The sequence below is a fragment of the Mastomys coucha genome, unplaced genomic scaffold (assembly GCF_008632895.1).
Source record: "Mastomys coucha isolate ucsf_1 unplaced genomic scaffold, UCSF_Mcou_1 pScaffold21, whole genome shotgun sequence".
Taxonomy (NCBI): domain Eukaryota; kingdom Metazoa; phylum Chordata; class Mammalia; order Rodentia; family Muridae; genus Mastomys; species Mastomys coucha.
The window spans coordinates 153,105,243-153,120,244 of record NW_022196904.1 but is presented as its reverse complement, the minus strand read 5'-3'; the positions used below and the strand labels follow the sequence as shown (position 1 = coordinate 153,120,244).

The window sequence follows — 15,002 nt, the reverse complement described above, 5'->3', positions numbered from 1 at the left end:
AATTTGTGACTTCATTACAATAAAGCAATTTTATTTAAGCCATAATATATAATATTCTGAATTCCTTCAGTTTCTTCACCTATTAAAGATTTTAAAGTATTTATTAAGGGTAATTCAGAGGATTTCAACAGCAGCTGACCTGCACCTTGGCAGAGTTTAACAACAAAAATGTTTAGACTAGCAAGAAAAATGAACTGTCTGATTAAAACTATACTTTATACATAGACTCTGGGCACATAAACCAACAAGACTATAACATAAACCAGACGAGACTATAAACACAGTCAAATAAAACCTGAATTCATTCATTTAGGAGTGAGTTTTTGTTGTTTCTTTAATCTTCCTTAGCAAAGATACAAAAAGCATTTTTGAAATAAAACTAGTTGCCAAAATTAAAAAAAAAACAAAAAAAAACAAAACAAATAAGCTGGTCAGAATCTCACTGCAGCCATATGGCTAACAACCTGTGCTTCTGTAAAATGCAGTGAGAGGGACGTACAGCAGAATCATGAAGCATGCAGAGCTAAAGCCAAACTCAATGGGTTCAAATCCCCCTCCCCTACTTAACAAGCTCTCATTTATAAAGCAGGAGGATGCAGGACGTACCTGCCTGCGTTTTGAGAGGGTCAAGTGAACGGGAGCTACCTAGAACAGGCCTCGGCGAGCATTTGATAAATGTTAGCTACGGGAGATTCTTGAAGTGTGCCCGGGATACATTTAGGCACAGAGCACTTTCCTCAAACGTATGATGGTTTGGATTCAGGCTTCAGCAACACAACATACAAAACAGGAAATTCTTTTTCTAGCGGTCCTCGTGACCCAACAGGAAAGCTACACAGAATGGCATGCTTACTACTTCACAGATCCAACACAGGACACCAGGAAATCTGGTGGTCTGATTTTCCCACTCCCCACCTCACCCTGACCCACACCAAGAGAGAACATTCCCACAGTGATCTGATTCTCAATGGGCCATGGCATCAGCTGGGAACTCAGGCCTTGAGAACACCGCTGAGATTATTCTCTACCTGGTTTTCCCACGCATATAGTGAAGGCAGCTCCAAGCCTCAGACCTGGGTGCTGGGTTAAGGAGCTTTAAAGGGGGCTCTAATGCACTTTAATGCTCCTTTAAGAACTCTGATTGTCAATACGGCAGCTCCTCAGCAAACTGAGAGTAAATACCTAAGACCCAAGTAGACCACTCTTGGGCACATATCCAAAGGACATTCCATCCCATCATAAGGACACCTGCTCAAAAATGTTCACAGCAGCTTTATTCATAATAGCTAGGAACTAGAAACAGCCTAGATGGCCCACAGCTGAAGACTGAAGACTCAGTTACTTTTTTTTGTTTGTTTGTTTTTCGAGATAGGGTTTCTCTGTGTAGCCCTGGCTGTCCTGGAACTCACTCTGTAGTCCAGGCTGGCCTCAAACTCAGAAATCCACCTGCCTCTGCCTCCCAAGTGCTAGGCTTAAAGGTGTGCGCCACCACTGCCTGGCTGATGGCTTTTTTTTTTTTAAATGATATCATGAAATTTGCAGGCAAATGGACCCAGACCCAGAAAGACAAATATGGCATGTATTCACTTGTAAATCGACATTAGCTGTTAAGATGTACAGATAATCAAGCTACAGTCCACAGAGCCAGTGAGGTTAGGAAGACTTTAGGGGAACACATGGGCCTCCCTGGGCAAGGGAAAGAGAACAGATTTTTCAGGTGGCTGGGGGTGGGTAGACAGGAGTGGGAAGTTGGAAGTTGTCATGGGGGATAGGGGAAGAAGGTATGGGAAGAGTTGGCTGTTTAGTTAACTTGAGGCCTACTTCATGAGAGGGAATCTATGCCCTACACTGCCTGGCTGCCCAGGAACTAAAGACTGGACAGCTCAGAGACTTGGGTGGAACTGAACACAACTATCGGAGGGGAGAGAAGGATCGATGAAATGATTCCTGATGATACTCTGCCATACTTAGAGATCAATGCCTTGTCTGGTCATCATCAGTCTTCCTCTGGCAGCAGATAGAAATGGATGCAGAGACCCAGAGCCAGACATACACAGAAAGTCTAAACTGGAGGTCTCCCTCAGGTCTCTCCCCTGGGACATCAGGAGGTCTCCCTCAGGTCTCTCCCCTGGGACATCAGGAGGTCTCCCTCAGGTCTCTCTCCTAGGACATCAGGGCACCCCTCTGAGAGGTGAGAGGAAAGACTTCCTAGCGGCAGGAGCAGGTGTGTCTCTAACTCTCTAGGGGCGGGAGCAGGTGTGTCTCTAACTCTCTAGGGGCGGGAGCAGGTGTGTCTCTAACTCTCTAGCAGCTAACAGCGGGAGCAGGTGTATCTCTAACTCTCCAGCCTGCTCTCCAGGCTCTTTTCCTCCTTGGGTTGCCTTGTCCAGCCTCAGTGGGAGGCTTTCATGTTGTCTGATTGTATCTTGTTTTGCCCTGTCTGGGTGTCATCTCTTGGAGACCTGATCCTTTCTGAAACGGAACTGAAGATGGAGTGGATTGGGGGGAGAGGGGAGGGGGAGGGGGAAAGAGGAGTGGAAGGAGGGGAAACTATGGTTGGGATGTATTGTATGGGAGAAGAATCTATTTTCAAAAAAAAAAGTTCACACACACACAAAGATTCTGATTATAATGATAGAACACCTGCCCATTTCACCCCACCCCCCTCACCATCTCAGACACAACTAATTACATGGCCTCTGCTAGGCTCTGCGGCGGCTTTGGCATCCACCAACTCTCATTTTCTAAGGCTCTTTTCAGAGGTAATTTCCCTTTTCCAGTGGCTATTTCTGAAAACCCAGCATCATGAATTGCAGGAAAGCTGACCTAATGTCATAGTTTATGGTTTGGCAACTTTCTATGTCTCAAGAAAGAAAAAACATTAAGAGGGGAAAAAGAATCCACTTATATAATAAGGTCTTATGTAAGGGACAAGAAACAAGAACAACTCCTTCATAAAACCAATAATAAAACCTATGACATGGATAATTATTAATGCTCTAACATCCCATGAGGATAATAGACAATGATAATAACGGTAACAGTGAGTGCTGGTAACAAGACAGGAAAGAACCAAAGTTAGGTAATCTATCTAGGCTCCTTACAGAAAAGACTGTTTAATTCCCCACTGCCCAAGTCCTACGCACCTGTTCCTGGGCAGTGTCCGAGGCTTCTGGTCTATTCCCCCTGTGCCCATGTACTTGTTCTGGCCACCCTGAAAGCCGTAATTCCTGCTCTCCCCGACAAAGAGGGACTCCGACACCTCCTGGCTGGACCCTTCATCGCTTGGGAAGCTCCCATCACTGGTGAAAAGAGGCGAGTGGTTACAGACATTGTCGGGGAAGTTTAAACGGCCCCCCAAAAGAAAGGCAAGCTATAATTTAAAAAGCTAAACCATAAAAGCTTAAGCTAATAATACCTATTTTTCCGATGTGTATTGTAAAAATCCTCAGAAATTGCTTTTATGTTATGAAAATTCCTTTTATCAATTAAGTGAGTAATTTGAAAATTATATACAAATGCAAGAAGTTTAATTTATTAGCAACAGCTGATTAGCCTCAAGCAACAGTGAACTTGTCCAGAATACAGCAATTAAGTGACAAGCATGTATAATGTGGCCAGTAGGATAATCATTGTCTATGGAAAAACTGAGTTACATAAAAGTCTAGGGGTGCAGGTCAGCGGCAGTGTGGACTGGTTTGATCCCTAGCACTGTGGAAAAATACACAAAAGCCCACACAGAGACCCATGTACACGCACGTACGCGCGCACACACACGCGCGCGCGCGCACACACACACACACACACACACACACAAAGTTTAGTTCTCAAAGCTTATCTTTTTTGTAAGTTAAATCTGAGAGGAACGTTTAGGATTTTTAATCTTCACCGCATTTACCTTCTTTCATCCTTTATTTTTAAATAAACTTTTAGCCCAAACTTCAAGAGTTTTCTTCTTGGTACAGTTAATGACTACCCGACCCTTCTGTGGAATTTCAGCTAAATTCATCTACAACTTTGGCATAAATGCAATTAGTCTATTTTTAAAAAATGTGTGTGCTTTGGCCCTCTAGTGGTACCAAGAAGAGCGTGGGTTTTTTTTTTTCCTTTCTTGTTATTTTTTTTATGCTAATAAATTATAAAACCTCTCTGAGTTAACTCCCCACCCCCATTGCAAAACACACAGGCAAAAAATACTAAGGGGGGGTTTTACCTTAAAGCTTTAAAATAATCAAATTAAAACCATTACAAACCTGGCAAAGGTCAACCCCTTTCCATTATCTGCAAATCTGTAAGAGGAAAGAGATGAGAGTTCGTCTGAGTGACCAGGAAAGATGGAAGGGGCAATTCCCTCAGTGTGTGACCATGAAACCCCCAATTCCTAATGCTCAACTCCGCAAGCACACCGGTCCAACCTCCCGGTCACTGAAGTGCCACCCCCATGCTGAAAGTGCCAGGTTCAAGTACTGACACTGCCAACTCTGACCTGTTTCTCAGCCCCTTCCCCTCAGTTTTCTCATCCACAGGTTGAAATAATAATACAACATTTCTCATATGATTGTTGAGAGAATCAAATATACTAAACAACTGCATGTATGTTAATAGTATCTGGAACTTAGTAAACAGCATATGAAGGTATTAGCTAAAATGTGTTTTTAATCTTTACTTTTAGAATTATATCATGCTCTTCACAATTTTTCAGTCTGAGAAGTATGTCATCCCTACAGATTTAATTCAATGTTAAATATAGGGGTGAAAATGGTCAGAGAAAATCGAAACATTTTTTGCTAGACTGAACAGTAAAACTGAACTCAGAATGCAATAGTCCTCTCTCTTAAAATCATGCAAGTGGAAAAAAACCAAGAGAGGTGTTTCCTGCCTCCAGTAACACACAAGTCGGCAGGCATATTAAGACGGAATTAGACAGCTTTCATTTTGAGAGGACTGGAAAGAAGACTGGACAAACTTTAAAGAGTTTCTAAAAAGAATAACAATAGCCAGGTGGTGGTGGCCCCAGCACTTGGGAGGCAGAGGCAGGTGGATTTCTGAGTTCAAGGCCAGCCTAGTCTACAGAGTGAGTTCCAGGACAGCCAGGGCTACACAGAGAAACCCTATCTCGAAAAAACTAAAACAAAAAACAAATCAAAACCCCCAGGTAGTTTCAAAATCTCTATTTAGCTCTCTGACATGAACAGTGTTTGGTTATGTAAAGCTAAATTCTGGCTTTCTTGTCAACCTACGGAAGGCTTCTCACATCAACAGACAAGTTCATGTCCAACAAAAGCTCCAGAATGAGAGGGTTCCAAAACCTCGGCAGTAGTGTTCATCCTCAGAGCCCATCCAGTCCATTAAGACTAATAACTAACTCCAGGAACTACAACTATACCTTCATTCTATTGTTTAAAAATTAATAAATAAATAAATAAATAAATAAATAAAATCCAACTGGTTGTGGTGGCGCTCACTGCTAACAGTACTTGGAAATATCTGTTCAAAGTCTTGTTACACATCAAGTTCAAGGACAGCCTGGGATACCTGAGTCCCTGTCTTTAAAAAAATAAAAATGAAAATAAAAATAGCCGGCAGTGCTGGCAGGTATGATCTCTGTAGACAACACTCACGCGGAATTCTGAACAAGAATGTCCCCCCCTCGGACCCAGGCTCCATTGTCATTGTTCTTAAAAGCAATGAGCCTGTCGATGACGGCCGCAACACGTGGCTTTTCAGGGTCTGCATCCTGATGGGGCCGAAACCTGTGAGGCAAAAAAGTACTTTGTTAAGAACTGAAATAAGCAAAAGAAATAGAAACTGTCTGTGTATATATACATGTCATGGTCAAGAGGAAAGATTCAAATTGGGCCAACATAAATAAATTTAAAAAAAAAATGTTAGGATACAACTTAATTAGTTATAGTTCAAATACTCAAAACAATTACATTTATTTACATGTAAATTTCCAGAAAAAAAAAAAATCCTTTCATGTATTCTTAGAAAGTCGATGTATAGAGCAGGTCTACCTAAGGCACAGCCAGCAGAGACAGGACCCTACCACAACTGTCCTCTGAGAGGCTCCACCCCACAGCTGACCAAAACAGATGCTGAGACCCACAGCGAAACCTTAGATGTAGTTAGGAGGTCTTTAGAAGAGTTGGGGGAAGGATTGAGGGACCCAAAGAGGATAGGGACTCCACAGGAAGAGCAACAGAGTCAACTAACCTGGACCGTTGGGAGCTCCCAGAGACTGAACCACCAACCAAAGAGCATACACAGGCTGGACCCAGCCCCCTCCACACACATACACACACACATATGCAGCAGAAGTGCAGCTTGGTCTTCATGTTGGTCCATTCAAAACTGGAGTGGGGGTGTACCCTAACTCTGTTGCCTGTCTGTGGATCCTGTTCCCCTAACTGTGCTGTCTGTCTGGCCTCAGTGGGAGAGGATGTGCCTAGTCCTACAGTAACTTGAAGTACCAGGGTAGATTAGTACCCAAGGGCACCTCGGCCTTCTCAGGGGTAAAGGGAAGGTGGGGGCTCTGTGAGGGAGGAAAGGAAGGGGACTCCAATTAGGATGTAAATTAATTAATTAGTGGAGAAAAAAGTCACTATGTAGAAGGCTTCTGTAAAAACACACACCCAGAAAGATAGCCTTATGTATACCAGGTACTTCAATGTATCTTGTCCAATTCTTATGTCCAAGTCACATATTCCTAATATAAGCTCACTATGAAAATTAACCATATATTTCAACAAACTTATATGAATTATGTTGTTGAATTATATGCTGTTTAGATGTTTTTAGAGAGAGAGAGAGATGAATCTAAGTTCAGTAGATAGCTTGGAAATGCCTAAACCTAAAAGACTAGCTGAATTATTTATCACAAACACTGAATTTCTCATATTCTTCACTGAACAACATTTACAAGGACCTTAGTGAAGGAGCAAAAAACTGGTCACGTGATAACTCAACCCCACAAAGATAGGAGAAAGAATAAAAAGCCAAAATTTTAAAAATGAAAAGTAAGAGTTTCAAAAATCAATTTATTGCACTGAGTTTTTCAGTAACACTCAAAGGAAGGATCCTTTGTACGATGCTGTAGGCCCACAGCAGGTGCTCGAACTAGTCACCAGAGAAGCATCCTTGTGAAAAGAGAACCCAGCCCAGGTGCCTCAGGCAGGCGAACTGTTCACTCTGTACCAACCACTTCACTCTGTACCAACCACTACACTCTGTACCAAGCAAGTCACTGGAGAACAAGAAATGAGGTGGGAAGTAGGGAAATGGAACGGGAGGTCACCAGAAGCAGGAAACCACGTGATCAGATCCTTACTTCCCACCCCTTCCAGTGCTTCCCAGGATGACATTTGGTGAATGGACTGAAGATTCTATGAAAGCTCCTTGTGTGTTTCTGATAGATGCTGATGGTACAGACTGGAATGGGAACATCAGAGATGAAGAGGATGATGTCTACCCAAGCCCAGTGCCCTAACTAGCTCAGACTGAAGAGGTAAAAGCCTTGCACAAAGTTGTTACATCAAGCCAAACTCGGAAAGCCATGGGAAAGAGCTCTGTAATGTTATAAATTAGCGGGGTTCTCAACCTTCCTACTGTTGCGACCTCTTAATACAGTTCCTCCTGTATTTATGTTGTAGGTCCTCCATGCTGACCTACAACATAAAAGTATTTCATTGCTACTTCAAACTGTCATTTTGTTACTGTTACATATTGTAATGTAAATATCTGATATGTAGAATACCAGCTATGTGACCCTTCCCACCAAAGGAGTTATGACCCAGAGGTTGAGAACCGCTATTCTAAATTAAGACACACAGATATTATAAAGCAACATGTGATTCCCTGATGGCAGCCACCTCATCTCTTCTGAGTGTCTCTATATAGCCCAGTCACTGATCATTTACCCAAAGCAGTGTCCCTAATTTCAGCCTTTTCATTGGTATTTAAAAAATACAGTTCAGGGCTGGCAAGATGGCTTAGCGGTTAAGAGCACTGTCTATTCTTCCAGAGGACCTGGGTGCAATTCCTAGCCCCCACATGGTGGCTCACAACCATCTATAACTCCAGCCCCAGGGGATCTGTTAACCTCTTTTGGGTCATGAAGGTGGCACACTAACACACATATAGACAAAACACCCATGCACAAATAACAATAATTTTTTAATGTAAAAATGAAGGAAAATAATTATTATATCAATTTTTCATCATCATGATGGTTAATTTTTTTAAGATTTTATTTTTATTTAAGTGTATGTGCAGTTCTGTGTCTCTATGTATTTACATACAAAAGTGCAAGCGCCCATAGAGGCCAGGTGCTGGAGGTACAGGTGGTTATGAGCCACCCAACCTAGGCTGTGAAAGAAACTCCTGTCCTCTGTGAGAGCAGGAAGCACTCCTAAGGGCTAAGCCATCGCTCCCGTCTCTTGATTGTAATCTGATAACAAACTGATGGGATTTAGATCACTGTAGAAATACATCTCTAGGCATGTCTGTGAGGAAGTTTCCAGACTGAGGTAAACTGAGGTAGGATGACCCACCCTAAATGCCAGCAGAACCAGGCTGTAGGCTGAGGTCCTGGATGGGACAGAAAGGAAAGGACAAGCTGACCACCAGTGTTTCTCTCTCTCTGATTGATGACTGCAGATTCCCTGTGCTCAGCTGCCTCACAACCTGACTGCTCACTAAGCCTTCCTTCCCTGCCCTGATGTTCCTTCTCAAACCAGAACAAACATCATCCCTCCCCCTCTTCAGGTGCTTCCTGTAAAATATTTGGTCACAGCAATGACAAAAGTAACTAATACAATCATCTCCCCTGATTTGAATGTACTAATTCGTTATAATGCACTGGTTGGCGACAGTGCCTCACCCTACCCCTTTTAGAAACTTCTTTATGAAATTCCCCAACTTCAAATGAAGTTTCCCAATCTTTGAATTCCCACTATTTCCCATGTGGAGGACTCTGATAACTGGTGAGTCAGCTTCCTCTCAGAGGAACGTGATGAGTGTATCTGCTGGATCCCATGAGCCTGGTGTTCAGCTCACAGCCTGATTGATTACTCATTTGTATCCTGTCATTTTTACTCATGTCTGGGTTGCATGAACACATGTTGGCATAGTCTACATGTCAGTCTACACAAAACTACACAAGTACACAGCTGCCAAGTATCTCATCATTCTCCTTCTATAATTAGCTCTTCAGTGACAGCTTCCTAACCGAGTCTAATTCCTTAGGGTGTATACACATGAAAACTGGTAAGAGAACTCACTGAATATGGAGGAACAATTTTCAGTTTCACACTATGCACAGGTCCATCTAGTAACGAATTTCTGAAGCCATAATGGGTAGTCTAGTCACAATGTCCAAAGTCTCTTAAATATACTTATTCCTCCATCCATGTACATACATGTATACAAACACATACAACGTACACAGTGTGCTTTGCACAAATGCACACAAGTATGGGGGAACAAACACGTGTGGAGGCCAGATGTTCCCGTCAGCTGGTTTCCTCACTCACGATTCACATTGGTTTTCGAGACAGGGTCTCTCAGCGGACCCAGTGCTTCATGACTCAGCCAGACTCTGTCCAGAAATCTCCAGGGCTCCTCAAATCTCTCCTCCCACCTTGCTGGCCTTTTATGTGGGTACAGAAGGTTGAACTGACATCTCATAGTTATGAAGCAAGCGCTGGGTCAGCTCAGCCTGCAGGCTTATATATGTTCTTTCAAAGCAGGAAAAGAGCCAATTGTTTACCAATTTTTCTGGCAACACCAGTTAATAAAGCACACCTCACTAAAACTACCAATTACAAAAGACTTTCTAAAAGCAGGTATGACCAGGTTTGGTGGTTTCTGCCTGAGATCCCAACACCTGAGATACAGAGGCAGGCAGATCCCTGTGAGTTCTAGACCAGACTGAATTCCATAGAGTCTAGTCTCATAACACACATAATAAAAAAATACAAGGGCAACTTTCCAATGGCAACTTTGTGGTTTTATTTTTTGGAGGGAAGTGGAGGTGCCTTGGCTAATATGCTAATTGGATTTATTGTCAACTTAATATGAAGTAGAGTCACCTGGGGAAGAAGTAACCTCAACTGATGAATTTCCTAGCTCAGACTAGCCCATTGGCCTGTCTATACGGCATTTTCTTGATTGCTAAATAATACAGGAGGGCCCAGCCTACTGTGGGGGGCGGGGGCCACTATCTCTAGGCAGGTAGAAAGCAAGGGAGAGATCCAGTAAGCAACAGCATCCCCACAGGGTCTCTGCTTCAGGCTCCTGCCGTGAGCTTCTGCCACTGCCTCCCTCAGTACAGATGCAGCCTGTGAGCTGAAACAGACCCTCTCCTCCCCAGGTTGCTTTTAAGTCATGGTGTTTTTATCACAGCAACAGGAAGCAAACCAGGACAGCCAATAATTCTGGTTCATATTTTTATTCTCATCTAACTGGCCCTCCTTAAGTTTTTGTCCTTTTTGGTATTCCAGGTTGATCACCTTAGGAGCCTTCTTAAATGCTCCCTGATCACTGCTCTCAGAGGTTTCCTGCTTAACTTGACCTTCGGAATCCTGATGCACAATTTACCAAGTAGACTTGGCCCAGCTTCTCCTGACCTCATACCTCAGCGGTGTAAGGCAAGAGTCCTGCCTTGTACATTTGTTCAGATTCAGCCACCTCTAGTCTGGCTCCTGCTTGGTTCCCTTAACAACTGGGCCGGTCATGCTTCTTTCCTATGTCTAGCAAAAGCCTTTGTAATCTATCACCTTTTCAACTTCATGATCTGGTCAATAAACTTGAAACACAGAAAAACAGTATGTTCCTGGTTTCTACTGAATATGCCTTCGGGTTGCCACATTGTTCAGAACACTTTCTATGCACCTGAGATGTTTTGTTTACTTTGGCTGGGGGAGAGAGAGAGAGAGAGAGAGAGAGAGAGAGAGAGAGAGAGAGAGAGAGAGAGAGAGAGAGAGCCGTAACACTGACCCACATTCCAAACACATTATGCGGTTACATGGGAGAGTAACACAGCCTGCCAGGAGGTTAACCTGAGGTTACCAACAAAAACTAGGACCAGCTTAAGACTGAATCTGGGACCATTCCCCTTGAAACAAAATCCAGTATTCTACCACATCTGAGCACTCACTGTAATTCTATATGCTTAGGTTTCAGGGCGGTTGACTTGTTTTTCAGGGAGTAAGTCTTCATTCTGGAATCTGAAACTACTGTTGTTAACCCTTCTCTTTCTGTTTCTCTCTGTAACTCCCCCTCACACTGAATCTCCACTGTGAAGGAAGAACAAAGAAGGCATCAACTTCCTCTGCACTTTGGAAAGATAAATGCCTCTTATATGAGCTTTCAAAACTTCATATGCTGCCATCAAAAAGACCACCACATGCTTGAACTTGAATGGTCTCACCCTGGGAAGGCCAAGCCTAGGGGTACAGTGAGGAGAAGGCGGCCCTACCTTGCACTGTTATCCAGGCACAGGTACTCCCTTGGGTCAGAGGCACTGGAGTTGGTCGTTTTAACACCTTTGTCCACAAATAAACCAGCCTGAAATACACAACAACGGGCTAAAATGAATATGGATCCTGAGGTACATCCACATGCATAAGGAGGTGGGAAAATTCTTTTCGGCTTCTCATTTCACACAGAACTGGAAGTGGGGGGGTGGACGGGGAGGGGGTGGGTGGGGGTAGGGTGCTCCCATGAAAAGCAATGGTGTTCCTGGATATTTTTAGCTTATCCATCTGGTCATTCAACAACCATTTGGTGTACACTTAACGTTTTACATGTTAATTAGAGAAAAAAAAATTCCCTGGCAAAATGGCACTGAGATGGGGCTGAGAGAGGACTCCAGATATGTCTCCTACATGATGCCAAAGTCCTCAAGACAGGGAGGAACTGTCTGAACAGAAGAATGGGCTGAGGATGAACATGAAGCAGCTGAAGATCCCAGGGAAAAGTACTCACAGAAAGAGTCTATACGAAAAACTCTAGAGAAAAGAGGTGGCATGCAGTGTTTGAGAACAAGTCCTGAATGGACTAACAAGACCAAGGGCCGGGGAAGGGAAGAGGAGCACATGTCAGGCCATGCAGATTTATACCCTCAGATTAAATTCTCTTCAGACTAATGAGCTAAGTGCGTGTTGTCCTGCATATGACATAATTAATGAGAGTTTCCATATCATGAATATAATGTTTAAAAGTGGTATGCTGAAGATGTAAAAAAAAGCATCAAAAGCAATATTATACACAGGAAGCAACTAAAAGTGGATTTTAGTGATGAATGATCCCAACAGAGCATGCTTCTTTTTATGACTCCAAAGGTTCAATTTCCTTTGGTTATAAAATATTCTGCATAATCATTCCCAAATTTAACAAATTAAAACCTAATTATACCCTCAAATTTAATACTCTTACAATTAATGAGATAAGTGAGTGTTGTCACCGAGAATTAATTAGAGTTTTCACATCACAAATATAATTTTGAAAAATTAAAGATTTTTTTTCCCTTTGAGATGTTACTTTCTAAATATTAGCCTTAGTCAATTACCCATCTCACAACAATTACAGTAGGTTTTTCTTGTCTCAGTGCAAGTAATTCAGTTTCGTGTAACACTTAGATTCGCATATTGTATATGCACAGAAGTAAGTGTGTGTGTGTGTGTGTGTGTGTGTGTGTGTGTGTGTGTGTGTGTGTGTATGAGGTAGGGTATGCATCTGTATGCACAAGTCCAAAGGTCAGAGGAGAAGAACACCAGCTATCCTGTCTATGACCCCCACCATACTCCTTTGAGACAGTGTCTCTCCCTGAACCTGGAATGAGGCTGGTAGCCAGCAAGCACCAGCCATTTCCCTGACTCTGCCTGCACCAGCTCTAGGGTTACAGGTGCACATAGCCACAGCGGTGGACACAGCTGTTGGCTCAGGTGCTTGGATCCTAACTCATGCTTGCACAACAAGCCCCTCACCTACTAAACCATCACTCTAACTCCAGCGCTCTGCTTTTTAAAGGATCCTCTGACCATCTTCCATGGAAATATTAATTGGAGTCTGATTTGAGTCATATCGCAGCAAAGGATCTAATGATCCATATACAGTAAAGAGATTGAAGTGACTTGAGAACAAGAAATGGACCAAGGATCCACCATGATGGAAGGGAGGCGGGGGGGTGACAAATACCACAGAAACTGGAGGTTCTGAATGGCCTTTACCTGACTTAAATTAAGTGTAATGTTCTTTTTTAAAAAAAAAGAAAAAAAGATTTATTTATTATATGTATATGACTACACTATAGCTGTCTTCAGACATACCAGAAGAGGGCATTGGATCCCATTATAGATGGTTGTGAGCCACCATGTGGTTGCTGGGAATTGAACTCAGGACCTCTGGAAGAGCAGTCAGTGCTCTTAACCCCTGAGCCATCTCTCCAGCCCAAGTGCAATGTTTTTAAATAGCATTTCACCATTGAAATACTTGGTGGTAGCAGTAATTGGCCAAAAGACATTCAGCCAGCACTGTGGAGAAAGGCAGGGAAGTGAAGCAGAAAGAAAAGTCCTAAGTCCCAGATAAGTGTTCTATAACAGACACAATCCCGGAAACTTGACATTGAAGATAGGAAGGAGAGAAAAAGGAAAGGAGGGCAGGGAAGGAGGGCAGGTGGGCAGGCAGGCAGCAAGGGCAAGAGAAGAGGTGAGGACTGACCATCAAGTCTATGAGTGATTTAAGCAGATCATACATGCAAGTGTATTCTGTGCCTTGGGATGCTGTGACTACACCAGCTCTTGTTGGCTGGCTATAGATTAGAAAAACCAGCCACCAGAACCCTGAGCCAGGTGAAGATCTGCTCATTATAAATTGCTACTCTGTCACTGCAGCACAAAGAGGATGAAGGGATTATGGTAGCGAAATCCACCGTGTGATCACACACACTTCAGAAGCCTACCTTAAAATTTGAATGAACCCTGTTGTTATAAAATATCCCCAGTGGAGTGAGTTCTGGCTTCTCCAGGAGCTGCAGTCCACTGGATTCCCCAGTTGGTTCCTTGTGGAATAAATACCATATTCCAGCATCCTACAAATGAAAAGGCAAGGCTAGTAAAAACATTATTTAAAAAAAATTATGTGTAAAATAATGAGTTTTTTTATTATGACTTTTTATACACACACACACACACACACACACACACACATATTCCTTGCTCACGTTCATTCCATCCGATACCTCTGGACCTCCTCCAAGCTCCTCCTCTTCCCCATCTCTCCCATAAGCAGTTCCCCTCTGGTCAGATATTATATATACAAACACACATATACACATGTTCAATCCAGATTCTTTCTATGAAGAAAATCTGTGGTGTTTGTCTTTCCCCATTTCCCTTCCTTGTCCCGCTTCCTTCCTCCCATAGTAGACTCCCTCTTCCCAAGCCCTTGAGTCCCCTCCTTTAACTTTCATGTCATATATACATATATTTGTATTATATCAGATTCTGAATATGAGAAAAAAATATGTAACACTGACCTTCCACATACATAAAGCCTCAATTTTTATGAAGCCACCATGTGAAACACCCTCCTAAGCTGCAACAAATGTTTTTCATTGTTTGAGGTTCAAAACTGAATGCAAAAATGCTGCCCTATTATATAGCCTCCCCAAGCGGTTATATCTGGTTGTTTTTCAAAGCAAATAAGATTGTGCTTGCAGGAAGGGACAAAAGACATAGTTGGCAAATACCCAAACCCAGCTTTCCCATCATTCTGAAGTCTGAAATGGTACACAGAGGAGCGCCCTGCTTGCCTTCTGTATGACCGGGACAGCACAGGCCTTAAGCAATGTGGTTTTTCATGTTTACCTCCGGACCTGATCAATAGATGAGTCATGTCTATGAAACAACTGTCTGCTGGCAGACAGAGCTCACTGGCTTCTTTCAAACAACTCCAATGCCCTTCCTGTTCTCGGGCAAGTTTGTGCCAAAGGTGGGGGG

General features: G+C 42.9%; 1 protein-coding gene across 5 annotated transcripts in view; it reads right to left on the bottom strand.

The window, feature by feature from the left end:
* The window catches only part of Cemip2 (cell migration inducing hyaluronidase 2), an 80,028-nt gene that overhangs the window by 26,993 nt on the left and 38,033 nt on the right, over positions 1-15,002 (bottom strand). For all 5 annotated transcript variants that reach the window (XM_031389925.1, XM_031389920.1, XM_031389922.1 and 2 more), the window contains 5 exons: positions 13,964-14,092; positions 11,480-11,568; positions 5,622-5,753; positions 4,254-4,289; positions 3,147-3,302 (listed from right to left, as the gene is read on the bottom strand). In XM_031389925.1, coding sequence (XP_031245785.1) covers positions 3,147-3,302; positions 4,254-4,289; positions 5,622-5,753; positions 11,480-11,568; positions 13,964-14,092 — 542 coding nt within the window. The remainder of the gene's footprint in view (positions 1-3,146; positions 3,303-4,253; positions 4,290-5,621; positions 5,754-11,479; positions 11,569-13,963; positions 14,093-15,002) is intronic.